Below are 26,357 nucleotides of genomic sequence, written 5' to 3'. Positions count from 1 at the left end.
TGTGCCCTCCTATTCTTGGAAGATGCCAAAGCCAACTACATAAGAGGCTTTTTCAGAGACCAATCTGTCTTCCTAAAAGACAAAACCTCCGCTTTATAAGGCAGACAGCAACCCCAAACCACACACAGACTGGGACCTGGGCAGGAGTCACTGGAGATGGGGGGAAGGAGGAAAGGGGACTGCAGAAGGCATGGTCTCCTGTTTTAACAAGTAGGATAGAGTGGAAGGACAGGAAAACTATGGTTCAAATTCTGCCAGATCCGAAGCCAATACCAATGAAGAGAGGTCCAGCTTATTGCCCCATCCTGGAAATTTTCAAGGTCTTGTCTCTGTGAAGGCCTTGGGTGAATAGAAAGCCTAAGCCACCCATATTCCCCACCTTACTTCCCTCCTTGCTTTTCCAAAGAATATAGCAAAACTTTCTGCATGCACACCTTTAAGAGTTCCAGTGGAAAAAAACTTCACAACGTGACATGGAAGAGCCATAAACAATGGGCCCAAGCTATAAGCAAGCCCTGGGTTGTCTTTAGCTGGGCTTGACTCTACCAATGTTAGGGTACCCAGTGACGTCATAAGGGCTTCATACTGAATAGGAAAATGATAAGATTAACCTAATAGGGGAACCAAGAGGCAATACGCATTCTTTCCATCAGTGGAAACACCCAGAATCTGAACACTTGGCTATTGGAGAGGGAAGCTAAGCTAGAACAATAACTAGGCATCTTCTAAGACCAGTCATCACCAACTCAATGGACATGAGTTTGAGCAAGCTCTGGGAGTTGGTGAAGGACAGGGAAGCCTGGCGTGCTGCAGTCCACAGGGTTGCAGAGTCGAACACAAGTGAGTGACTGAACTGAACTGAAGACCAGTCCTATGGGGCTTCCCACGTGGCACTAGTGGTGAAGTCACTAGTGGTCTACCAGTGCAGGAGACGCAAGAGATGGGTCAGGAAGATCCCCTGGAGGAGGAAATGGCAACCCACTCTAGTAATTGGAAAATTCCATGAACAGAGGGGCCTGGAGGACCACAGTCCATGAGGCTGCAAAGAGTCAGACACAACTGAGTGACTGAGCGCACACAAGACCAGCCACACAGCTCAGGCCAGAGAACTCAATTTCCGGGGAGGTCAGTGAGCCACACGAAAGCTAAACTCTTAATCAAGTACTCAATTCCCTGCATGAAGGTGTTTCATCCTGCCTCAGCCTGTTCCCCTGGAGAGAGAACTCTAGATAATGAAGCCAAGAAACACATGGGGCTCTGGGCCCAAACAACTATACACTGTTTATTGAGAACACCCGTAGATGGTGGGAAGGAGGGATGCCCTGTACCGCATCATGGCCACCACTGACTGGGAGCTGGGCCTGGAGGACACTAGCAGAGCTGGAGGGTGGGCTTCCCATGACTCACTGACCATCACAAAGGTGGGAGAAAGAAGAGAAAGCCAGGCCCGAGAGCCTGGTACCATGCTGCAAATGGGGATTGATTGGCCTTTGCCTTTCAAAACAGACGGTTAGGGGAGGGGGACTACTAGAAAAAAATAGAAACTCTAAGATTAAAAAAAAAAAAGTCTCAAAAAAAAAAAAAAGTCTCATACATGACAAGACAGCATGTGCTCTCCAGGGCCCGAGACTGGCAGCAGGGGCCGCAGGCAGGCAGGCAGGCAGGCCAGGAGCCTCCAGGGGAAGATCAGTGGTTCGGCTGAGACAGTCAGCTGCACATAATTGGCCAGTCACCAGCACCCAGCAAAACGTCATCCATGCTCGGGCAGGGCAGGAAAGCACCCGGCCCCTTGGGAATATACAAATATTTACCAGATTCTCTTTGCTTGTTACAAAAACATAAGAAAGCTTACAGCAGATTATTTACAAACAGTATCCTGGGATGTCGTGAAGGCAGAGGTGGGCTGGCTTGGAGGGTGGGGTCTGTGGAGGCAGAGCGGCCACAGCAGCCCAAAGGGTCCAAGGCTGGGCCCCCTCCCCAGGCTCTGCAAGGCACTGGACTCTGTCTGGGGAAGGGGCTTAATTCTTCTTGTGGAGGAACTTCATTTTGTTGCCTGTGGGCCAGAGAAGGTGAGAGTGAGAATTTTTCAGTATCATCGCTTCCAACAGTCCTAACTCTCAGTGAGAGGAGAGGATTAGAGAGACTAGATTGCAGCTAGACCATGATAGTGAAAACACTCTAGAGCTCTAATTAGGCTCTGGTATTAATCATGAACGGCCTTGGGCAAGCCATTTAACTTCTTTGGTCTCAATTTTCCTTTAAAGTGAGACAAGCTATGATTCTATGGTTCAGTTGGCTGAGCTCTTTGAAGGGAGGGGAGCTTTTTCAGAGAAGGACACTCTGCTACTTCTTCGCAGACCCTCCCCTTATGGCCATGAGGAAAACTCACTGGTTCTAACGACCCTCATGTTCACTCAGGAAGGAGTGCACCCCAAAAGACCTGATTGAGGTGAAGATCTGTCAGATTTCCTGCTCTGTGTACAGCCCTAATATAAATTCCCATTGTCACTGGTTTATTTAGAGTAGTTTGGGGTACAGATCCCCCAGCCACCCCACCCCTTCCTTGCTGAACTTGTCTCATCAGTGACAAGGCTGCTTACCCAAACCACGGAGAAACTTGTTCATTCCGCTCTGCTCAGTGTCTGGGAGTTCCTCTAAATACTGCTCCACTCGCTGCTCAAAGAGGCCTGTGGAAGAGGAGCAGCAGGGAAGAGAACAGTCCTTGGAGGAAGGGAAGGGAAGGCTCCTTTTGAGAGGACCAAAGGGAACAGATCCCAGAAAGGGGGGAACCAAAGACCTGGGATTATAATTTATAGGAGCATCCTGTCAGAATTCAGACCGGCTCATCAAAACTATCATTAATGACACCTCACTGGTGTCCACTGCTGATGGCCTGAGCTGCATTATGGTGAGGATGTGACGTGGTATCAGAGCTGCCCGCAAGTGGGCATCTTCTCCAGCTCCTTTTAGACTCTCTATCATGTTGTTTCAAAAGGTCACACTAAAGGGACAGTACTGGTGGACAGAAGACACAACAATCCTGAGGTTAGAAAGGGCCTGATGAGAAGAAAAAGCTCTAGAGTGAGCAGAGCTGATGAAATAACAGAGATACCCTTTGTGCTTTGAGTGCAGACTGCCACCAACTTAAGACAGAGAGCTGGCTCAGTTCTCTTCAACCCTGGATTCTCAGGACTCCCTAAATGGCACAATCTGGCCTTTTTCTCTAAATAAGGACCTGTGAAGAGGGGCAAAGTGGAGATAAGCCCCACTCTTTTGCCACAGGGCTCCAGCCTGTGCCCAGCCTAGTGAAGGCACTTTCTGGGGCAGAGGAGAAAGTGCCCTTGGCAGTCCCTCTTAGAAGAAAAGGGATATTAGGAGGCCTGCCCTGGCTGATACTGATGGAGGCTCACTGTGCCTGGCTACTCAGCCTGCTGGTAGCAGAAAAGCCAGAGGAGGAGACCTGATACCCCTCAGAACCGCCCACCCCAGGCTCTTCTGGCCTTACCCTTTGCCCGGCACTTTCTCAGCTCCCTGTCTTGGATGAAACCAGCAAACATCTGAGACTCCATAAAAACTTCAAGAAAACGGCGGATGCTTTTGGAGGCTACAGACTTGCGGAAGGCCTCCCGTTGAAAGGCCCTCTCCCCCTTCTCGCTCTGGGTCAGGAAGAGGGAGTAATGCCCAACAGTCTCCACAAAGAACCGGATAAACACCTCCGACACCAGCCCATTGAGGGTATTACATTCTGGAAAAAAAAAAGAAAACCTTTGAGGTTCAGGTCCAGAGCCTGCAACCGCAGCCTCCTGGGGATCTTGTCTCCATCTCCTCAACTAAACTGCAGCCAGAACCACTTATCTGTTCTTGGACCTTTAGCTTTTGTGCTCCCAGGCTTGTAACTAGCTCACGAGCCAGGAGGTTAGAAACTGTGCTCTGAACATGGAAGCTGACGGATACTTGCTGAACGAGTGAGAATGGAAATCAGAGACCAGAGCCCCACTCCCCACCAAAACACCTTGCCCTCTGGTGGTTTCCCTGGCTTCACAGGAAGAAGTTCCCTCCACCTCCTGCAGTGGGTCAAGGCAAGGCCTGAGACAGAGGAATAACTAGCATCCTATCAGCAAGAAGAGTCTTTGTGGTTGCCAGCTGTCGTTGGGTTTTTCTTCCCAAACTTCCTGAGGAAGAGAAGAATTAGAGGCAAGAGGGGAGCTTTGTAGCCTGGGCCACCCTAGAAGCAGCTCTGATATTATCTACGTTTCTGAACTCCTTCTGATAAAATACTATACTATTCCTCTCCCCTCAGACCCAATCAAGCCGTAACTCCCTGAACCACACTGGCAGTTGTTGTCCAGTTGCTAAGTTGCATCTGACTCTTTGCAACCCCATGAACTGTAGCACACCAGGCTTCCCTGTCTTTCGCTATCTCCCAGAGTTTGCTCAAACTTATGTCCATCAATTTGGTGATACCATCCAACCATCTCATTCTCTGTCACCCCCTTCTCTTCCTGCCCTCAATCTTTCCCAGCATCAGGGTCTTTTCCAATGAGTCGGCTCTTCTCATTGGATGGCCAAAGTACTAAAGCTTCAGCGTCAGCATCAGTCTTTCCAATGAGTATTCAGGGTTGATTTCCCTTAGGATTGACTGGTTTGATCTCCTTGCTGTCCAAGGGACTCTCAAGAGTCTTCTCCAACACAACAGTTTGAAAGCATTAATTGTTCAGTGCTCAGCCTTCTTTATGGTCTAACTCTCATACATCCACACATGACTACTAGAAGAACCAGAGCTTGGACTATATGGACTTTTGTCGGCAAAGGAGTAGGGCTAGAGAATTCTAGGCTAAAGTGAGACCAAGGTCCTATATCTGAGTTTCATCAGCCAGGTGGGTCTGGTGCACAGAAGCAGGGTCCAGGCCCCATGAGGCCCAGGCCCAGAGTAGAGCAAGTCTAGGACCAGCTCATGAACCAGGAGGTTGGAAATTGTGCTCTCAACATGGAAGCTAGCAGATACTTGCTGGATGAATGAAAATGGAAATCAAAGACCAGAGCACCACTCCCCACAACCACTGCATGGGGCAGGCCTCACTCACCATCATCGGAGTCGCTGTCTGAGTCCTGGGAGATCAGTTCGTTCTTCCTCTCCAGAGCCTGCTCCAGAGCCGCCTGTAACTTCCTAGGTAACAACGTGTCCTCATCATCCATCTGCGGAAGAAGGGAACCACACAGTAAGCACTTACTTTGTGCCAGTGCTGTCTGAAGAGCTTGAATATATAAGCTTGATTACATAATATAATCTCATTGCATCCTCCCAATAACCCTGATAATTTTACCAACCTCATTTTTTTAAAGATTTTTTTTGATGTGGACCATTTTTAAAGTCTTTATTGAATTTGTTACAATACTGTGTGTGAGCTCAGTCGCTTTAGTCTTTTATTTTTTAACTTTTTTTTGTTTATTCATTGGCTGTGCTGGGTCTTTGGGGCTGCAAGAGGGCATTGTCTTGTTGAGAGTGGGGGCTGCTCTCTAGCTGTGGCACGTGGGCCTCTCATGTGGCGGCTTCTCTTGGTGCAGAGCACAGGCTCTAGGGCACTTGAGCTTCCGCAGTCGTGGCGCATGGGCTCAACAGTTGCATCTCTCAGGCGCTAGAGCAAGGGCTCAGTAGTTGTGGTGGACAGGCATAGCTGCCTCAAAGCATGTGGGATCATCCCAACCCAGAGATCAAACCCGTGTCCCCTGCATTAGCAGGCAGATTCTTAACCACTAGACTATGAGGGAAGCCCTCACTTCGGTCTTGTCCGACTCTATGTGACCTTAGGGACTACAGCCCACCAGGCTACTCTGTCCACGGGATCCCGCAGGCAAGAATACTGGAGTGAACTGCTGTGCCCTCCTCCAGGGGATCTTTCCGACCCAGGGACTGAACCTGCATCTCTTACGTCTCCTGCATTGGCAGGTGGGCTCTTTACCACAAACACCACCTGGGAAGCCATGTTACAATATTGCTTTTATTTTATGTTTGGCTTCTTGGCCACAAGGCATGTGAGATCTTAGCTCGACCACCCGGCATCAAACCCACACCCCTTGCCTTGGAAGGTGAGGTCTTAACACTGGAGCACCAGGAAAAGTCCCTGTCAACTTCATTTTAAGAAGAGAAACTAAGGCATAGAGAGAGTTTAAGAAACGTGCCCAGGGTCACAAAGATAAAAAGTGTGGAGCAGGTGGCATTCACTGCTCAGGACCAGTAGGGGTTCCCACCCCAGCACCAAGATAAAGTCTCCCCAGTTCCTCCATCTTTGGCACCAGGTAGGAAGCACAGTTGGCTGGGGGGGCGGGGAAATCACACGTCTCAGGCACAAGGTTAGGCTGCCATGCCTATCTCTATACTCTGATTCGGTGTCCATATCTTGACGCTTGGTACCCAGGAGATAGAGCTCTGTCAGTGGTGCATGTAACAGACTACATTCCCAAAGTCTACGGCATTAAGATTGTGTTCCTTTATGTGCCCAGGAGAATTTCTACCACTCACAGAGACTTTTTGAAGTTGACAACCATCACAAGCCTTTACATTCCTCCACATTCTTTGCATCATGGATAATCCTCCAGCCACTTTTCAACTGTCTGCTCTGTGAACGTGGAACCCAAAGCTCAGCAGTCAGCTATGAGGGTGGAGTATGTGCGTGATGGTGCTAGGTGCTCTGATCAAACAAGCACCCACCCTCGGGCAGGCCATGCAACGTCCCGCTCTTACCTGTCGGATGAATCGGTCAGACCCCAGATTCACCATCAGTGCCTGAGAAAAAGAGTCACGAGGGGCAGTGATTCAGGATATGAATCCCTGCAATGCCCTGCGCAGATATCCTGGATTCCCAGGGTCAGATAACAGGAAGAACTCCAGCCAGGGAGAGGCCTCCCAGGGAGCAAGGAGAAGAGCTGGAGACACAAACAAGAAGATCCCAGCAGCCTCCCCCAACCCCTTCCCCTTCTGCCCTTCCCTCCCGGGCGCTTCTGTTCCTCTGTCCCATCCTCCCCCCAGCGGGCTCCCCAGATGGCCCACCTCTTCCACAGGCAGCTCCTTCAGTTTGGGGAGGGAGCTGGAGAGCAGGCCAACCAGGAAAGGGGTGGGGCAGCAGACGATGTCGATCATAGAGGCCGGGAGGACAGGAATGAAGGTGTGCTGCCAGGAGAAGGGGTAGAGCAAGGCCACCACCGCATGGGAGCAGCTGGACAGGGTACTGGCAGACAGACAGACAGACAAAACACTGAGCCCAGGCCCAGCACCTTCAGGGAAAGGAAGCTGGTGCCTGCTGGGCTAGGTTCATGACCTCCTTTCATGTTAAACCTCCTAGGGCAACAAAGACGCTACATCCCCCTTGCTCAGGGCCACAGGGCCAGCAGTGGTGCCCTCCTTGTTGGCTATACCTAGAACAGTTGTGCAGGTACATAGTAACACCTGAACACACACATACACTCCCCCCCAGAGGGCCACCCAAATACACAGGTGGGCCTGACCTAGTTTGGGAGGATCAGCTCAGGCCAGGGAATACAAAGGTAAGCTGAGCAAGAATGATTACAAATTCATAGTGTGTGAAAGCTGGAAGCTCCAACAGAGGTCATCTTATCAAGTCCACATTTTACAGCTGGGCTCACTGATAACCCAGGGTCAGTCTGGTCAGAAGTGGCAGACGAGGGACACGGCCAGTTTTCCCGTCTCCCAGTCCAGTGTCACGCTTGCCGTTCCCTACTCCCCTAACTGGAGAAAGCTGGCTGCCTGAGTGAGGCTGGCACCATTCTCACCCGCTTCTGTCTTTCCTCTCAGGCTCCAAAAAGAGGCCAGACTTCTCAGTGGGTCAGCCCTCTCTTGGCCTAGAGGGGACTCCAGGCCTCCAGCACTGTATGACAGGGCTGGCCAGAAGGCACAGAAGTGAGTGCTGAGGGCTAGTATGGCCACCAGTAACCACAGGAGACACACCTGGCCTGAACCATCTACCCGTCAGGAGCGGAGTCAGGAACACGCCCCTCAGGGCCATATCACCAATGAGACAGTGGCCCAGAGTCCTTCTCAAGCCTGCCTTTCCCACCCTGTCTCTCTGCATCTATTGGTCCCACCTACTAGCTATGAAGGCCCTGGGCTCTACCTGACTGGCTCCAACAGGGATTGTCATCCTTTCATGACTAATGACCACCAGTCAGAGAACATGGTTCCAATCCATGACAGAAACAAACCCTCTTTTCTAGAAGGACCTCTGGATGTTCACAAGTTTTTTGGCAGCCAGTGACTTGCTTGGCTGTCCTGCCACCCCAGGGACAACTAAAACACGGCTGGGTCCTGAGGCAGAGACACAGGTATCCTGGCCCTGAGAGGTTTTCCTTGGGGACAGCACTCCCCGAACCCCAAGCGGAGCCACCTGAAAAAGATCTAAAAAAGGGCCATCGCAGGGTCAAAGGAAACACTGATCTCCACAATGCCTTCCAATGGGGCCTGGGGCTCGGAAGGCAGAAGGCTTGTACAACCCTTAGGCTTGATCACTGCAGAGCTTGTGTGTGTGCACGGGCACACACACACACACACACACCCCCTCCCACTAACACAGACATCAGAACTAGGCCAGAGGGACCAAGGACTTGTGGACGACCTAAAATGTGAGCAACAGAACAAGAGCTGGCTGGACTCCAGCCCTGTGTGCCCTTACTGGGCTGCCTACCCTGCCCTCTCCAGTCAGAGGCAGACCCCGAGCAGGGACGGCATCTTTTCTAGACCCAGGATTGGCAGGACTTGAACACCAAGCCAGGCCAGAACAGGACCCTGGGGTATTTTCCTCCAGGAGCAGTCCAGGAATGTGTTCAGAGGCAGCTGCAGCCACAGGAAACAATCACTGTATTCACAGCCCTGCTGGAGCCAGGCTGGGGGTGGGGGGCGGTGGCGAAGAGGAGGCGAAGGAGCAAAACCTTCAGGGAAAGAAGCCTCGGGGCCCAGGCTCTGCTAAGGGCATCGAGGCCTGACCAGGCCAGAGCCGCACAGATGGGCAGCAAGGGCTTTGCCGGCAGACAGTGAACACAGATGGCAGAGAGGCAGAGACGGGGCCCCAGGGAGCTTCCATAGCTGGCTAGCTCCAGCAGCCGGCTCGGTCCCCTCACAAGGCCTAATGGACATACATATAACTGTGGTGTACTGAAACACAGAGCTGTGATGGGAAGCGGGGTTCGGGGTGGGGGGAGGTAGTCTTCATTTCTAAATGTGGCTCTCTGAAAAAGCCAGAAGCTCTGGTTTTTCTTCTTGCTCACTTCTCCTGGGCTGAGGGTGGGCCCAAGTTTCTGCCCCAACACTCTGTGAGAGCCTTCGGGAGGCCATTTCTCCTGCTTCCTTCATGACCTCCTCTCACACGCAGAAGAAAGTGCCCAGGGATCTTGGGCTTACTGGGGGAAAAACCAGGAGGTAGTTTTCTGCCCCTCATATCAGCACCTAGCGTATGTTATGGCACATAGCAGATGGCTTAATAAATGCTCTAAAAGACTAAATTAATCCACCACTCTAAAGAAACTACTGCCCCCCTCTGATGACAAAAAAATGCACAGTATGTTGCTGAAATCTCATCCTCTCCCTGCTTGTCCCACCCACTATATATACCCTTTGCTATGGTCTGAATGTTTGTGTCCCCGCTAACACCCAGTGATATCTGAGGTTCTTAGGTCCTGAGAGTGGAGCCCTCATGAATGGGATCAGTGCTGTTAAAAAAAGACCCCTGAGAGATCCCTCACCCTCTCCCTTCTGCATGGGAGGACACATGTGAGGCCAGCAGCTATGAAGGAGGGAGAGGGCCCTGACCAGTGTGGCCACGCCGGCACCTGGATCCTGGACTTTCAGCCTCCAGAACCGTGAGAAATAAATTTCTATTGTTTATAAGAGATCTAGCCTGTGGTATTTTGTTTATAGCAGCCCAAATGGACTGAGATGATCTTTAAAGAAAACAACAAAACAAAACCCACCTTGGCTGCCTAGAAGGACTCAGCTTCTACCAGAACACCTCATGTCCCATGACATTTCCTCCGTCCCCTCCCTGACCACAACCAGATCTTGGCATCTGGAATTCCTCTGCCTCCAAAACCATAAATGCCAACACTTCAGACCAAGACGTGTGATTTACTCAGCTCTTTTCTGGTTCTTCTTCAACCAGCTCCCCTGCCTCAGTGGCAGCTCCGGTCCCTGGACTTCTTTTGCCCTTTCCTAGTCTGGCCCGCCTCCCAACAAGCACCCTCCTCCCCAGCACCCTCAAGGCCCTCACCTCATCCTTCTCAGCAAATCGCCATGTGCCCGCCCTGGGTCACTCCATTTAACTGCCTTCTCCAGGTGACACTCGTTGGACGGCTCAGCACTCCTCATACTACCCCTAGTCAGTGCCCTCACCCCTTTCTCACGGTGGCTCTCCCCAGAGCTCGTCACTCTCTTAAAACGCAGCATCCCACAGAGACAGCCTTGTGTCCCCCTCCGGGGGAAATGTGGCTGTCTGCTAGGAGTCTCCTTCCTTTCTTACCTCGCTACACAAACAGGTTTGTACCTATATAATCTTGGCTGCTCCAAAAGAAGCAGCGTCTGTCTTTCCCTCCAGCCAAGTCCTCCATCAGGCCCTCATCTCTGCCACCCTGTGTGCGTGTAAGCCCTGCTCCCTCAGTCATCCTCTCTGACCAGGTTTGCTAACCTGTGCTCTCCATTTGGTCCTTGTTTCACCACACGCGCAGTCGCACCCCCCCACACACACACACTCCACATACTAACACAGTGGCTGGCATATACTAGGACCCATACACATGCTGCATTAGTTAGTGGATATGTCTTCCCCACTTCTTCATCTCGCCTACTGGGCCCTACCTGAGCTTATCTGCCACAAAAATGACCCGACGCTCCAACAGCAGCGAGGCGAAGATTCGGATGAGCTGACGCACGCTGAGGCAGGTAAAAAGGCACTCGAAGTCCACATGCTCCAGCCGGGAGTCCGTGGGCCGCCGCAGCTCTAACACCTGCAGGAGAGCGGCGGGGGAAGGGGGTCCAGGCCATCAGGTGGGTGCCACTCCCGGGTCCCGCACAAAGCGACCTGACACTCGCTTCCCTCCCCAGTCTCTCTCCCGAGGCCTCCACTCTCCCGCCCGCTATGGAATAAGACCCAGTCTCCTCCTCCGCAGTCCTCAGGCCCCAGCCTGCGGGCAGGAGGGCTCATTGCGAATGAGTCAGAGGCTCCAGGAGAAGGGGGTGGCCAGGCTCTGGGGAGCGAGGAGGACAGCTGACCACTCTTACAAACCAGGAGAGTGGGGGAGTCTCCCCGCACGGTCCTCCCTGACCTTTTGCCTGTCTCAGCCCCACGCGGATGGACCCCCACAGCAGATCACGGCCCCCTAGGCGGCTCTGCTCACCCCTCACCCGTCTCTGGAAGGGCAATGCTAGTGTCCCTGTTGCCATGCCCCCTCCCTTTCCCAAAAGAACTGTTTCCTTCCAGAGGCTCTGTCCTGGCCTCTTTCAGCGAGTCTCATCCCTGTGCCAGGAACAAGGAAAACACTGGGAAATGGCTGGCTATTCCACAGCCTGGCCAGGAAGAGGCTTTCCTTGATTAGGACCAGACCCAGCCATCTTCCCTCCAGTGGGGCGGTAAGAGCACTCCCAAGGTCGGCGATGTGGCACAGAGAGCACTTCCCTGGGGGTGGGCATGAGGGTGGAGGGTGGCAATGACCCTGGCAATGCGAGCAGGCGGAGCTGATGGCGCTCGGGCCAGGCCAAAGCGGCTCCCACCGGGGCCTGCCTGGCCCTCGCCTGGTTCGGGCAGCATGGACACACAGGCCTCCAGAGACCCAGGAGGGAAAAGGAACTCCCTCTCTCAGCCCTGTGGAGTCAGAGCTCTCCCCCAAGGGCTTTAGCCATCATCCCATTTGTTCCTCCTAACTCCGAGCTCAGCGGTCATCCGGGAAACAGCACAAGGGGCACGGGTTGCCCCGAGGATGTGTCTCTTTTCAGAGGTCTGTTTCCACGCTGTCTCTCCAACCCGACGTTGACGTCCCAGAGGTTCGGCATTAGCAGGATGCGGGGGGCACCGGAAATGTCAGTGATGCAGGCTGAAGGAGTCCCACACCGCCACCACCCCAGAGGCCTCGGCACACCTCCTACTCCCACTCCTGCCCCGGAGTCACAGCGAGGCTCCCCTAAGCCTCCCTCCTGAGAGCCTGCATGCAGTTGGCGCTCCATGCCTGGTATCCGAGAGTCTGGACTCTCCAGGGTGGTGAGCATTCACACGGGCAGCTTGGAGGACCTGGGCTTCCTTTCACTCACCACCCCTCAAGGAGATCATAGTCTGCTGGGGCTAAAGGAGCCTGAACGATCAGCCCATGAGCTTGGTGACAGGCCAGGGGAAAGGTGTAACTTACATCTACACAGGAGCCGAGAGGGCTGGGAAGAAGGGTACCCATCCCATCTGGGGTGGGGTGGGGGCAGGGTAGGGGCAGTGGCTCAGAGCATAGGATGCTTAACTTGGTTGCTCAAGGAGATAAGGAGGCAAAAGGAAGCAGAGTTCATGGATATGAAAGGAGGCTGGTGAGTGGGCCGGGCCCTGTCCTGAAGCACTGACTCCCTGGTACTGCTGTTGGACCCTCGGGGCAGGGTCAGAGTTCCTGCCCCTAGGCCACATGCATGAAGCAGAAAGTCCATTCAAGAGAGGGTGGGAGAAAAGATGCCACAAGAGCGGCCTTGAATAGTACTCGCCACTCCCAGCAAACCAGTGCTTCTCTGGTCAGACCCTCTTCGCTGCCTACAACAATGAATACATTTATTCCTCCCTCTCCTCAAACCCAGCACCCACCTCTCACTCTCAGAGGACGACCTTCTTTCCCATTTGGAGAAAACTGAAGCCGTCAGATGAGAATCCAGGATCTATAAGTCATGGCCCTTTCCTGCCATCACACCAGAGAAGACCCCCTCTCCTGTCTCCCTACAGAGCCCACTGCCCACCCCCAGTCTCACTGACCCCTCCCTCTGCTGCTGTCTTAACCTCTCTCTCCTTCTCTGGGCCCTTCCCACCAGCACACAGACGACTACCTTCAACAAACTGGCTCCACGTTACCGTTCAACCACTGCCCATTCCTCCCCACAGCCAAGCTTCTGGAAAGCTATCTCCGCAGGCCATGTCCCCTTCTCAACCCCATCCACTTCTTAACTCTGTCCAGTCAGGCTTCTCGGCCTCCTGACCACCTGAGTTTCTGGAATTCTGTCTTGTCAAGGCAGCCCGCCACACCTGGTCCGGACCTCATTTCATCTCTCCTTCCTGCCTGAGAGGCCCCTTCCTTGGCTCCTGTCGCGGCTGCCCTCCTGCAGGTCCTCTAAGTGCCGGAGGCCCTCAGGACTTTCTCCTCCTCCCCGTCTACACTCTCTGCTAATGTGCACAAAATCAGCTCTTCCTCCTCACAGACCTGCCCTCCCTCAGGTGCTCCACTGACTACCCTGTTGCTCAAGCCAGAAAGCTGCAAATCAGCCTTAAAGTTTCCTTAACACTATTCCCCATTTCCAGCCACTGCAAAGTGCTATTGATCCTGGTTCTAAAGTACATCTCAAATCCATCTTCCTCCTCCATCTTTCCATCCACACCTTAATCCAAGCTCCACTCATCTCTTGCCTATATGCCTGCAACAATACCCAAGCCGGTCTCCCTCTTTTCATCCCAGTCCACTATCGACACAGCAGGCAGACTGGGCTTTTAAAATCATTATCTCAGATCCTAGAACCCAGCTTGAGATACATTCCAAAACCCTGAATTTGGCCTACAGCACACTGTGACCGGGCCCTGCGGTCTCTCCACCCTGCTCACTCCCTTTCTCAACCATCTTGGCCTTCTCCAGTTCCTTGACAAGCATACACAGTTTCCCACCTTCTGCCTTTGGGTGCTGTCCCTCTACCCGGCATAATCCTTTCCCACACACATCCTTCTCTTTCAGCCTCCCTCTCCTCACTTCATCCACTTGACTCCACTCACCCTGGGTCCCTAAGCAAAGGTCACCTTCCTGAGAGGAGGCCTCCCCCGGCCCTTAGTCTGAAGGAGACGCCCTGCCACACACTCTCCCCCGTCCTGTCACTTGGCACCTGACACTCTGGGGAGTTATCTGTTTCTATGGGCAAGTATTTCTTTAACACTGGTCTCTTCCACTTGACCGTGAACTCCACAAGCACTCAACTGTGCCCCGCTCTAACTGTACGACTCTGCCCCGAGGTCCGCAGGAACCCTGACCGTGAGACAGCACGTATTCCATAAACATCTGATGAGTGAAGAAGAGGCGGCCTGCAGTTTAGTCCGAGCAGGTTAGGGGAGGCCCTGGGAGTTGCAGAGAGGTGAGCGACAATCACAGTTCCGTCACTCACTTTCTCAGTCCCTGTGGGTTAGGTGTGCAAACGTGCTGAGCGAGGCAGGGGCCATGTTCCGCACCCTGGAGCCTGAGCCATGGGCTCGCAGGTCCCACCCCAGCCTCAGTCTGTGACCTGAGAGAGGAGGCAGCAGAAATCCCTACCTCATTGCCAGCCCCTGGCAGGAAGGTCTTCACTTTGATGGTCTTCCCTGGGGCGGGGAAGGGTGATTCCATGAGACTTCTCATGAAGGGATAGACCAGAGCAGCGGAGATCCCACGCCGGCGCTCCACCTCATCGAGGACCTGTGCCCACCGCCAGCAGCCCAAAGAGGAAGGCGGTCAGGGCACTGCCCTTCCCTACCTCCTGGGCAAAGAAGAGGGCACTCTGGCATCTGACTGGTCTGGGACAAAAGCTGGGATCTGGGAGCTTCACACCCCACCCTTCCCAGGTCCTGGCCACTGTGAGGGCTGTGCTCCCTATTTCTTGCTTCAGACCCCAAGAGTGAGTAGCTGGGCAAAGGAAACACCTCTTGAGAGTGGAGTTCCTGGGCACTTGGCTTCCCCCAGGGTCTCTGTCCCCGAGGACTCGGCTTGCCCACAGCCCAGGGTGGGAAGTGACGTGCGCAGACGCTGCCGTGCAGGAGCTGGTGGACGGGGAGGGAGTCAGACAGCCCGCCTGCACTTGCCCTTGCATTCTCGCCATCTCTCACCCTTTCTCACACACACACATGTGGTTTTCTCATCTAAACCGCCTGTAGATACTCCTGTGGGAGCTGTCAGATGGGGGAAGGGGGCAGGAAGTAAGCCAGAGCCCTCTTACCTTGGAAAACAAGCCGAAGCAGCCAAGGCGGCTGATGACACAGTACACCTCTGGCAAGCGAGGCCCTTTCCCGCTTGGCTGGGCCAGGACAAGGAGGGAGACACAGACACAGAGAACATGTGGTTACTGCACCTGGCTCCTTTTCCTTAGGGTCTGAGGACCAAGCACCTCTCTTCTAGTGAAGATCGCTCTTCTAGTGAAAGAAGACTCCAGGCCTCTTCTGAACACCTACTCAACCAGGCCCTCAAAGGAAAGGCGGCCACTCTTTGGGGGTCAGCTTCAGCCTCTTCTGGGCCTTCCAGCCCAAGGTGCCAGGCTCCTGCCAAGTGCTACACAGGCTCTGCCCTTCCTCCCAGAGGACCCCGGTGGGGGCTGGCAAAGACGAAGAGGTGTGGCAGAGGCTATAGGGTGATCTGTGGATTTACATCCCCAAGTCCCTAGGAGCCTGCTGGGAAGGACAGGGGCTTGTGTACATTCTTAGGAATGAGCCAGGCGGTCTGCTGCCCCCACCGCAGACATTCTGCAACACACTCCTTTTCTCAGTTGCACTTCTCTCCCTTTCTGGATCATCCTCATTCTAGAAAAGCAAACTGACACTGGATAAAGCAAGCAAACTACTATTTATTGAATGTTTACCGTATCTGAGTCCTGGGCCTGGAACTTTCCAAAAACTTGTTAGCTAGGCATTATTATTCCCATTTTATGGATGAGGAAACTGGGTTCAAAATTAGTAAACCATCACCCAAGGTCAGATATTTAGAAGTCATGGAACCAGGAGTCTATTTCTGCCTCTGCGTGTGTAACCTCTTTGCTGTTACCTCTGAAGTAAGCTGGCTTCTGACAGAAAGAAAAGAAAAGAAACACAAAGATACTGGACAGAGGCCTGTACAGAGCAGAGAACAGAGTTGTAGGGGGATCTGAAAGGTAGGTAGCTGGAGGAGAGGTGGGCCAAGAGCTCCCCAGGCCTGGAGCCCCCAGTGCAGGCTGGAGGGAGTCCACAGGAGCCGGCTCCTCCAGCCAGTGGCTGGCAGGGCTCTGTGGCTGTTTCTGGCTCAGAGGCCCGGAGGGCCTGGCCAGGCCGGGTGGGGAGGGAGCAGAGCAGCAGGTGCTGGCCCCTCATGCAGGCCGCTAAGCAAATGCAGATGGGGCTATTTCAGTCTCCAAACCTGCTGGCCACACGTCACAGATCTAAAGAGAAGGCAGAATCTGTTTTTGTCCATATTAGGCCTGAAACTCACTCCTCTCTTTTTCCCTCTCCCCCGCCTCCCCTAAAACCCCAAGTGATTAAATCAAGTATGTGGGATTTGGGTTAGAATCGTTGTGTCCAATCTGTAGGAATGCCGAGTGAGTGCCAGCCCCCTTGGCAGGGGCCCAGCCCAGGCCCTCTCTGAGCGCGCCAGGACAAACACGCTCTTCCCTGGGGGCGGCAGGCCCACTGCAAAGGAGCAACTCTGCTCCATCTCTGCTCCTGCTAAAGCAGCCTTCGCAACGGGCCCCTCCAGGTCCAGGTGAACCTGCCTGGCTCTGCACCTGGCCTTTGTACTGCTCCACGTTCCCTTGGCCCCACTCACAGGCATTCTATAGCCAAGTATTTCTCTCCCTGGACTACCCGGTGGGGTCATCTAGGAGCTCCAGACTTGGGGTTTTAGAGCTTGGAGTCAACCTGGCTCTAGCTCTCACTGGCTGTATGACCCTGGGCAAGTCATTCCACATCTGAGTCTCAGTTTCCTAATCTACAGAACAGATATAACAATGCCTCATGGTATTAAGAGGAATAAAGAAAATGACATGCCTGGAACATAAAATGGATCCCAAATAATAGTTCATTCCCCTTGTCCAGGCTTCTACATTGAAAATCCTACCTTCTCTATTAAAGCACCTAACCCACCCTAGCACTCTCAGTTGCTCAGTCATGTCCGACTATTTGCAACCCCATGGACTATACCCCACCAGGCTCCTCTGTCCATGGAATTCTCCAGGCAGAACTGAAGTAGGTTGCCATTTCCTTCTCCAGGGGATCTTCCCAACCCAGGGGTCGAACCCGGTCTTCCTGCATTGCAGACAGATTCTTTACTATCTGAGCCACCAGGGAAGCCCTGAAGTTCCTTGAAAATAGGATCCAGGTCTAACTCATTTTTATGCACCTTCAGCATGTTGCCTAACCCTCAGTAGGTGTGTGGTACATGTTTTTGAATGAACGAATGAATGAGCCTGAATCCTTCATTTGGGGTCCCTGCTATATACCACCTTTGCCTAAGATCCCCATCATCTGCCCCTTCTCCCACTAAGGCCCAGGAACCTTGAAACACTGTCAATAGCCCAAGCCAACAATATCCCTGGTGAGCCCCAGGGGAGCGTGTGACAGGACTTTCTTTGCCCCAGTCTATTTCCCAGGACTAATGGGAGGAGGGACCGGGTGGTGCTTCTCTACGACATGTCTTATGTTTTTAAAACCCTTCCTTGAGCTCAAGGCATCTCTCCTAGAATCCCATAGGAAGTTACCGCTCTGTCCCTGTTCGGCCTCCAGTCCTACCAGATCAAGTGCAGGACACACATCGGGCTGGCCAGGGGTTGGGGTGAGGAATATTGTCCTCCACCCCAGTCTGATGCACCCACACACACACTGCTGGGCTGATGTGATCCTGCAACCCAGGATCAACAATCTGAGCTCAAAAGCCCAAAGAAAATGAATGAAAAGAAAAAGTATAGAAGAGCTAAAAACATATGGCATCCCAGTAGAAAGTGATCTAATCTCTTCCCTTATTATAGGTTATATCTCAGATCCTGAGGCCCGATCAAAGTGGCCACTTTAAGTCCTGCCATCCCAGGAGGGCTGTGTGTGTGTCTGTGTGACAGTGGCCTCCGGGACCATACAAGGCAGCAGAACAGAAGAGTTTCTACAAGCTCAAGTTAAAGAAGAGCACACACATACAAACTCTGTGGCCCAGTCCCTCAGGACCGAATGGCCCTACTTACCAGTAAGCGCCTGCAGTAGCCAAAGCGTCTGCTGCCATCTTCCCCAGTCAACATGAAAGAGAACGTCTCGCTGGAACAGGGAGAAGTCTGGCATCAGGGAAGTACACAGGACCCAGGAAACAGCCCCCAAGAAGGGCTGCCATCCCAGGGAGGGGGTGAAGGACCAGGCTGCTGCAGGAGAAGAGGCTGGGACTCGAGTGGGCCCAGCCAGCCACCCGCTATGACAGGGGTGGAGGAGATTCTGCCAGGTCGGGCCTCACCTGCTGTACTCTGACACAGGGAGCCAGTCCTTGGCATCAGGGAAGCAAAACTGGGGAATGGCCTTGAGCCTCTCCTCTGCCTCCCGCATCTGCTTGGTGGGTCGGTCCAGCTGCAAGGAAGAGGGATATGGGGAGAAACAGATCAGAGAAGACATGGAAGCTGGGGGTGGTGGGGGTAGCTGAGAAATATACCCCCCATCCCCAGCCTTGAGAGTCCTAGGTGGCGTTCTACCAACTGGCGTGCTTCTCAGCACCCTTGACCCCACTCACAATTCTTACAGAGAAGTCTGGGTGTGGGATGAGTCATCATTCATTCATTCATTCAATATATGCCAAACCAGCACTTTCTACGTGGCACCTGGCACTGTGCCATGTGCTGGACTACCAAGAGACCACAAAGCGGATGGCGTCCCTGTCCTGTGCATTCTGGCCAGCAGAGTGAGGTAACCAACAACACAGTCTCAGAGGGGCCACAGGAAATAAACAGGGTGATGCGACAGGGAGAACTGGGTGGAGCGGGCTACTTTAGAGTATCTAGAAAGATTTGGAGGAGGTACCGTTTGAGCAGAGAATAAGAAAGAGCCAGTAACCAAATGAAGAGCTGGGAAAAAAGAAGATTCCGGGCAATGACAGAGACAAAGGGCTTGAGTGTTACAGGAACTGAAAGGAGGCCAGGCAGCTGGGCTGGCTGGGGATGAGCAGGGAAGGACTGGTAAGAGCTCAGGGAGGCGGGGAAACGTAGAGAGGATGCTGATGGGTGCACGGTTTCTTTGGGGAGTGATGAAAATGTTCTAAAATTGGTCAGATAACTGTGGATATACTAAAAGTTATTGAATGGTATGCTTTAAACAGGTGGATTAAATAGTTTCTCTTTAATTTAACAGATTAAATTGTATCTCAATGAGGTGAGGTGAAGTTGCTCAGCCGTGTCCGACTCTTTGAGACCCCACGGACTGTAGCCTACCAAGCTCTTCCATCCATGGGATTTTCCAGGCAAGAGTACTGGAGTGGGTTGCCATTTCCTTCTTCAAAAAGTGGTTCAAAAAGAGAAGGAAGATAGAAGTAGTAGCTGGGGGCCCTTCCTCAGGACCCTTGAAGTCCTGTACACAGCGTGGATCTAATTTTAGCCACACTAGGGGCTGTTCTCTACGCGCTCATCCTTCCAAATACTCGCTGGCCCAAACCCACCACTTCTCCTCCCTCCTGGCTCCAGGGAGCCACACTCAGGGCTGGGGCAGTGAGGTGGGTCGCTATGGCAGGAACAGGATGGGCCAGGCGGAAAGGCAGAGGCCAGGAAGGAGGGAGGGGTCGCACCTTGGGAAACTGGTAGGAGACCTCGGGGAGGTAGGTGTTCCGGGAGGGCTTCTTCTTGAGGGACACCACCACGAAGTACTCGAACAGCTCCCGCTCCTGCCACTCCAGCAGCTCCAGCTCCAGGGTCCGGTAGCTGGGCGCACGCTTCAGCATGGACTGGATGTGGACCAGGCGCTGTGTGTGGGCTGGGGGCGGGCCACACATCAGGACAAGACCCCGCGTCAGCCCCCGCCCCGCCTCACACTCAGGGCTCCATCCCAGTGGGTCACTTCTAAGTGCAGAAGCCTAGCCTGACAGCCTGACCCCCCGAGCTCTGGGCGAGACTTGGCAGGAGCAAGATGTCTGTCTGTCTGCCCTGACACAGGGAGCTACTGGTCTGGGCCTCCCAGAGCCTCTGGAGGCCGAGCTGGGACCAATAAGACTCCCTGAGCCAGGCAAACCCAGGGAGGCGTCAAGGTACCCACACACCCCTGGGCCAACAGGGCAAGAATATACGAACATCCACGAAGCCTTCATCCTAGGGCCCCTAGCAACCTTCGTGGACTGGGACCCTTCCCCCTGTCCCCAGGCCCAAAGTCCACCTGCCCACATGCCTGGGGATGAAAGGAGAAGAGAAGGAGGGAGCTCCCAATATTGATACTTAATCACCTAGGAAGGTCTAAGCAGGGTTTCTCAGTAGAGAAAGAAGAGAGATTTGTCCAAGGCCCCTAGAATGTGAAGGTCCCTGAAACTTTCCAGGGAGGTAGCAGCTCTCCTCTTTAGGGAGAGGGAAGATGAGTGGCCTCAGGGAGAGCCTCCCAAGCACCAGGTTCCTCAGACTTCAGCACATTTCTCACAAGCACAAGAGGAACCTGGAATACATCTCTGACCCTCCAGACTCACAACACTTACCAGGCAAACTTAGATGGACAATGAATGGCTTATGAAAGGAGGGGCAGGGTCACCAGCCTTAAATTTGGAAAAGGGGAGATGTCTGAATTTAAGCTCGCAGGCCCAAGCTCCGTGATAGAAGGAATGGACTCCCCTAGAGCTCCTTGCTCTGTTGGCCTCATATCCTGCCTGCCAATACCCTTCCCAGCTGGGCCACTTTGGGATGCTGGGACAGCAAAGGCTGATAGATACCCTTCCACCAGGGCTGGGAAGGGGTCCCTGCTCTCTAGGAGCCACGTCTCACCTTTGAACCTGTCATCAGAGTCGCTCTCGCTCTCGCTATTTTCATCTGGAAAAGTCAGAGCAGAGTGCAGGCTGGCTGAGCTGCTGCCCCATGGTAAATGTCTTCTGTGCACCCACCCCTTCCCTTCCCTACTCCCCCCACTCACCCCGGGCCCAGCTCATGAGGGACGGACCTCATCTGGGCTCCAATGGGCCCCCGGCCAGGCACTGCATGGCCCAGGGCCAGTGTCCCTCAGAGCTCAGCCTGCAGGTGTTAATCTATACACAAACTCCTATCCATCCAGTCCTGATCTGGGGGAAGCTGAGGGCCGAAGCTGGAGGCTGAGCCAGCAGAGAGGTCTGTGGGCCTGGAACACAAGGGTCCTGCCTCCAGGAGGCCAAGATTCGAAATGGGAAACAGACCACAGTGCTCAGTAAGTCTGGCCTTTTCCTTTGGCCGGACACAGATTCCCACTCCCACCTTCCCCCTACTCAGGCCTCACAGCCCAGAGTCTCAACTAACTGTTCCCAGGGCTTTCTTTTCCCTTTGGTCCTCCCCTGTGCGGCCACTTTTTGGCAGGGCTCTACCCTCCTAGAAGTAAGTTGGCCCATGGAAGGGGAAACTGAGACTAGTCCTTGCATCTTCCCACTTCTAACGTCCAGGGGCCCCAGGAACATGAGCCAGCTAGGGTGTCCAGGCCTACCTCTCAGTGATGATGTCTCAATGCTGGACATAGACAGCTTTTTTAACCTCTTCTTTCCCCTCTTGGCATTGTAGATGGAGTTAATTCTTTGGACAAGCTGGGTGAGAAAAACAGGGAGGGTGAGGTAACCCTAACGCCATCTGCCCCTGCTCCTAAGAAGGCTGCTGATTTACAGAGACCATCTGTCCCCCTGCTGGTAGAAGCCTCCCGCCCTCCCCCGCACGGGGGCCCAGTACTTGTCTCTCTACTGTACTGGTCCCAAGGGCAAGCCGTAGCTCTCTACCTATTTGTCCACTTAGTGGTCTCTTGCCCCTAAGACAAGTCTCCTCACTTAGCTCCCCAGAGGAAGGAACTGTGATCAAACCAGACAGGATGGGAGCTCCTGGGTCTCTGGAGTCACTGAACCAGCTGAGACAAAGAGCTGCTCAGAGGCAATAACAGGAACAAGGACTGAGCCTTTCCCCTCTGGGCTACCACCTGGGGCCCCGGCAGGAAGGAGCTAAATTCCCAATATACCAGAGCATTGTTTGCAGGCTAAAAATACCACTTGGCTAAATCCTGCTGCTCTGGGCTGGGGATCTGGGCCTGGCTGGCTATGTGTGTGTGCAAATCACTGCTGAAAACTCTCAACTCAGAGTGGTACAGAAAGGAAGACCCACCTTTGAGTCCTAGGTCCCTCACAGCATGCAGATGTTTCTGTGTACACAGAGACTTTGCACACCCCACGCTCACACTAATGAGGAGCCTCCTAAAGACTGCCTCCATCCAGCCAGTGGCGTGGAGCACTCCCTGGGGGCCAGCTAGCATATTAATCACTCAGTGCATCTTTATTGATAAGAAAAGAATTAGCCAGATGGAAAAAGAAAAGGCCAGTGCCTGGACCCAAAAGTGATTTAAGGAGAATTAAGGAAGCAGGCGCAGATTAGGGAAGGGAGGGAGGGAGGGAGAAAAGAGCCACGGCCGGCCTGCCCGCCCACCCACCCAGTCCCGGCCGGCTCCACCTGCAGAAGCTACCTTGGGGACGCGACGGGCCCGGCGGCTGGACAGCAGCTCGCTGGTGGTGCTAAGGCTGTCCTCGTTGAGGCTGGAGGGCGAAGATGGCAGGCTCAGCTGAGCCAGCAGCAGCATGTCATCATGGCTGTGCCTCTTGGGTAACCGTGGCAGCCGGTGGCTCTTCCTTTCTGACCAGTTCCCGCTGCGCAGGGACTGGCTGCCGGGTTTCAGGGAGAGCTGGCGTGGGGCAGGAGACAGAGGAGAGGGCCTCAGCATGGATGCCGTGGCCGGCACCTGTCTGCTGGGAGCTGGACACAGGAGCCACAGGCTGGCCTCCCTGACTTCCCCCAAACTCCACCTGGAATTTCCATTGACCAGGGTTTCCTCTTCTCAGACCTCAGCTGCTAATCAGCAGGTCAGGGCAAGATTAGATACTTGCTTCCACAAAGGAAGCTTGACTTCTGACAGAAAAACAGAAAGCAGAGACAAAGAAAACTGGGCTGTCATCTGAGTGGGAAAAGAAGGCCAAGTGAGAATGCTGTGGGCGCCGTCTGAGCTCTGGGACAAGGCTGACTCTGCTCATTACTGGGTGTGGCTCAGATCTGTGTTCTGCCTCGCTCCATCTAGACTGACGCCCTTCGCCACAGGGCACCTTACTCTGAGTGGAATTGCTGCTGCTGAAAAGGGAGCAGCTCTGCACACCTGGCATGACTTCCACCTGCCACCTGCATCTGGCATTGCTGCTCATCACTCTTCAGCAAGTCCTCCTTCCTTCCCCTCCCCCAATTTCCTCTTCCTACCCAATTGGTCGGGAAACACACATTCAGTGGACGTTTATTTGAACAGAGCACATTAGAAAGGTAAACCTTTTATAGAAACAATCATGTCACTCCAAGGCCAGAAGAAATAATTTTTATATTCTCTGGCCAGTGCTCTAAAATCTCTAGGAGAATCAGCATTGCTTTGGGAGGTCCAAGATAGGATCTCCATCCTCCAGCCTCTTGTCTGTCGTGGACAAAGCCAGAACAAGCTACAGACTCAGAGCTCCTTTGCCTCTCCATATTTCTCCCCATTCTGCCTCCATCAGTCCATTCCTCAGAGACTCATCCACTCAGCCATTTATCCAATGGGAGCACTTCCAGGTCCTGGAGATACCTATGTGGCTCTCCAAATCCAGTTACTGGGCCTATCCCTGGCCCCTAAATGCCAGGGCTAAGATCAGCTCTTCAGAATTTTAAGACACCAACTCAGGCCCTGTCTTCCTGCTTCCAGGAAGAGGAGGAGAAATCATAATTAGACAGGAGACTAAAGGGGCTCCTACCTTAGTTTCACAGCTTAGAGCTACAGCAGTAAAGGGAAGAAGGTGGGACTGGGTGCCCCCTAAGAGCCCATCTCGACTGTCCACAAGGATGTCGACATGCCAGAGGTCCCTGAACACAGAGCTCTTCCCTGATGTCACCTCTGCCCAACACTAGTGAGGGAAAAAGCCTGAGCAGAAGCTGGCCCTGGCCTTAAGCTGACCCTACAGGCGCGCGTCAGGGCTGCCATTACCTGAGTGGGTGGGTTGTTGTACTTCCTGTCCTGAGGACTCCACATCCTGTGCAAAGAGTCCAAGGAGTTCTCAGACAGCTGCTGGGGTTTTCGTCCTGCTCTTCGGCTCTTTAAGTCCACATCCTCATACGGATTCTCCTTGGGAAGATCTCCTGCAGAGGAGGAAAAGTTAAGAGAAGGAAAGAAGGAAATACACACACACACACACACACACACACACAAATAAACAAGCAGAATTCCTGTGAGCCAAAGACAGTGGCTTCTGCCGGGCCCTTCAGCTCATGAGTCACACAGCTGCCAGTCTGCAGTGGGAAGGCTACAAACAGAGCCTGGTTCCGAGTCCAGAAGCCGAACCACCATCCCCCACCCCCAATTCAGCTCAGCCTTGTCTGGCCTCTGCTTTATAAATTCAAAGATTGCACAAGACTGGCTCAGCCACCCGTGCCTGTGCCCAGCCAGAGGACAAAGCCAACAGCAGGCGTCTTTTCTTGGCTCCAGTCCGTCCTCTGCGAAAGCCCCGGAGATATACAGTTCAAGGCAGGAAAGGCTTTCAGAGGTCACGCAGCTGTCTCTTCACCCCCTGCTCCCTGAGGACCACCTCTGGGCGTGGGTGTGGAGGACTCCAGGGAGCCGGGCGGCACCAGGCTGCACCAGACCTGCGTTTCACCGGCACGCTGTGCAACAGCTCTCTCAGGACATGGCTTTCGTCTGGTCCACTAAGGTAACTCGGCACTGGAGCAGTGACTAGCAGGTAGCCAGCGCTCAGTATTACTTGTTCAATGAACTGCTCTGACTATAGCGTCACTGCACTTCCTCCACCACGGACCTCAGCAAAAAGCAATTGGTCATCAATCCCCTTTTGTGATAAACTCTTCTGCTGGGACACTCGAGAGATGTGAAAGGTCTGAAGGGAGTTTGGGCTGGGGGTGGGGTGGGGTGGGGTTGGGGGGAATTCTTGCTTCTCTTCTCAGGATTCATTTCCAACCTCACGAGCACTGCATTGGCACTACCAGGAAACCACAGAAAATCCAAAAAGCGCCGTCCATTCCTGCCCTTGAAGGGCAACCCCTTCCTACAAGCCCTATCCTCCCGCCAACATACACCTGGACTTCTCTAAAAAGCAGTAATACCATGAGCAAGGTGAGTCCTGGCTCAGTTATGTGGCAGAATCACAGTGGTGACAAGGCTCATAGGGACTGCGAGTGAATACAGCCTTCCACTCCCCTTGTCTTGTCTTTCCCCAGCCTCTGCTCTATACCAACACCACTACTTGGGACGTAGGTGCTAGTGGCCAGAATACTGTTTTGCTGGAGGTGTATTGTACACCAAGAGCAGGGCTCGCCCCAACTTCTCTGTCTAAGCAGCAGGATGAGCCTGGGGGACCACTGGGCCCCCACAGACACCTCCCTGTGCCTCCCACCATAGAGGAGTTCAGGTGCCACTTCTCAGGGAGCAGACAGAAGAAAAAGCAACAGACTCAACACAAGGCCCCTGGCAGTGTGAACTTTCCTCGCATAGGACACAGGAGAGATACCAAATCCTCTATGCCTTCAGAGTTTTCAATCGCCAAAACCAAGAGCTCCACCAGATCTCATTTTTATCACTATCATGAGAAACCACCATGAATTTAGGAAATGTCTTTGCCGAGGTGTGGGGGCAGGGGGGCTGTGAAGGGGGGATTTCAGTCACGGCTAATTAGACTGCCATGGGAGCCGTACAGATCTCTGTAAACGAATGAGTCAAAGACGGGTCAAGGAAGGATTTGGGACTGGATTAAGTGATTCTCAACACCAGGCAGAGCCCCCAGCAACTGCAGAGACATTTTCCCGTAACAGTCATGCCATGAAAATGACTTCTCTCCATTCCAGAGCCCTGACTAAGCAGAGCTGACCCAGCAGCCCTGCCTCACGAAGCCAAATATGAAACCTGACATCCCTTGCATGTTTTCTATAGCCCACCCCATCGCGGGCACTCAGGGAGGAATCAGGATAGACTGTATTTCCTGGTCCCTCGCCAACATAGGTCCTGTAGTGGTGAGGCTAGGGAACCAAAGATTGTTGAGTCAGGACACAATCTTCCTTATCCTGTGAGACAGGACAGAGCAGATGGGGGCAGGGAGAGCATGTATTCCAGACTCATCAAATCTAAACTGCTTTGGGCTGGATGACCAGCCAGAGTCCTTATCATCTTTCCCCAGCCTACAGGATGACCCTGTCTCAACTG

General features: G+C 53.4%; 1 protein-coding gene across 17 annotated transcripts in view; it reads right to left on the bottom strand.

Annotated features, from left to right (window-relative positions):
* Positions 1–1,256: 1,256 nt before the first annotated feature.
* DENND2B (DENN domain containing 2B) overlaps positions 1,257–26,357 on the bottom strand; it is a 167,496-nt gene continuing 142,395 nt past the window's right edge. For 9 of the 17 annotated variants that reach the window (XM_069554462.1, XM_069554466.1, XM_069554461.1 and 6 more), the window contains 17 exons: positions 24,135–24,286; positions 22,605–22,820; positions 21,591–21,687; positions 20,909–20,953; positions 19,735–19,919; positions 18,421–18,530; positions 18,161–18,230; positions 15,185–15,262; positions 14,892–15,008; positions 14,527–14,667; positions 10,859–11,007; positions 7,049–7,226; positions 6,743–6,784; positions 5,085–5,196; positions 3,506–3,745; positions 2,601–2,687; positions 1,257–2,053 (listed from right to left, as the gene is read on the bottom strand). In XM_069554462.1, coding sequence (XP_069410563.1) covers positions 2,019–2,053; positions 2,601–2,687; positions 3,506–3,745; positions 5,085–5,196; positions 6,743–6,784; positions 7,049–7,226; positions 10,859–11,007; positions 14,527–14,667; positions 14,892–15,008; positions 15,185–15,262; positions 18,161–18,230; positions 18,421–18,530; positions 19,735–19,919; positions 20,909–20,953; positions 21,591–21,687; positions 22,605–22,820; positions 24,135–24,286 — 2,054 coding nt within the window. In that variant the 3' untranslated portion in view covers positions 1,257–2,018. The remainder of the gene's footprint in view (positions 2,054–2,600; positions 2,688–3,505; positions 3,746–5,084; positions 5,197–6,742; positions 6,785–7,048; positions 7,227–10,858; positions 11,008–14,526; positions 14,668–14,891; positions 15,009–15,184; positions 15,263–18,160; positions 18,231–18,420; positions 18,531–19,734; positions 19,920–20,908; positions 20,954–21,590; positions 21,688–22,604; positions 22,821–24,134; positions 24,287–26,357) is intronic. The other 8 variants (XM_069554473.1, XM_069554477.1, XM_069554472.1 and 5 more) reach the window with 1 other exon arrangement.

Source organism: Ovis canadensis, chromosome 15 (assembly GCF_042477335.2).
Source record: "Ovis canadensis isolate MfBH-ARS-UI-01 breed Bighorn chromosome 15, ARS-UI_OviCan_v2, whole genome shotgun sequence".
Taxonomy (NCBI): Eukaryota; Metazoa; Chordata; class Mammalia; order Artiodactyla; family Bovidae; genus Ovis; species Ovis canadensis.
Note: the sequence above shows the minus strand (reverse complement) of the source record. Positions and strands in the feature narration are given on the sequence as shown.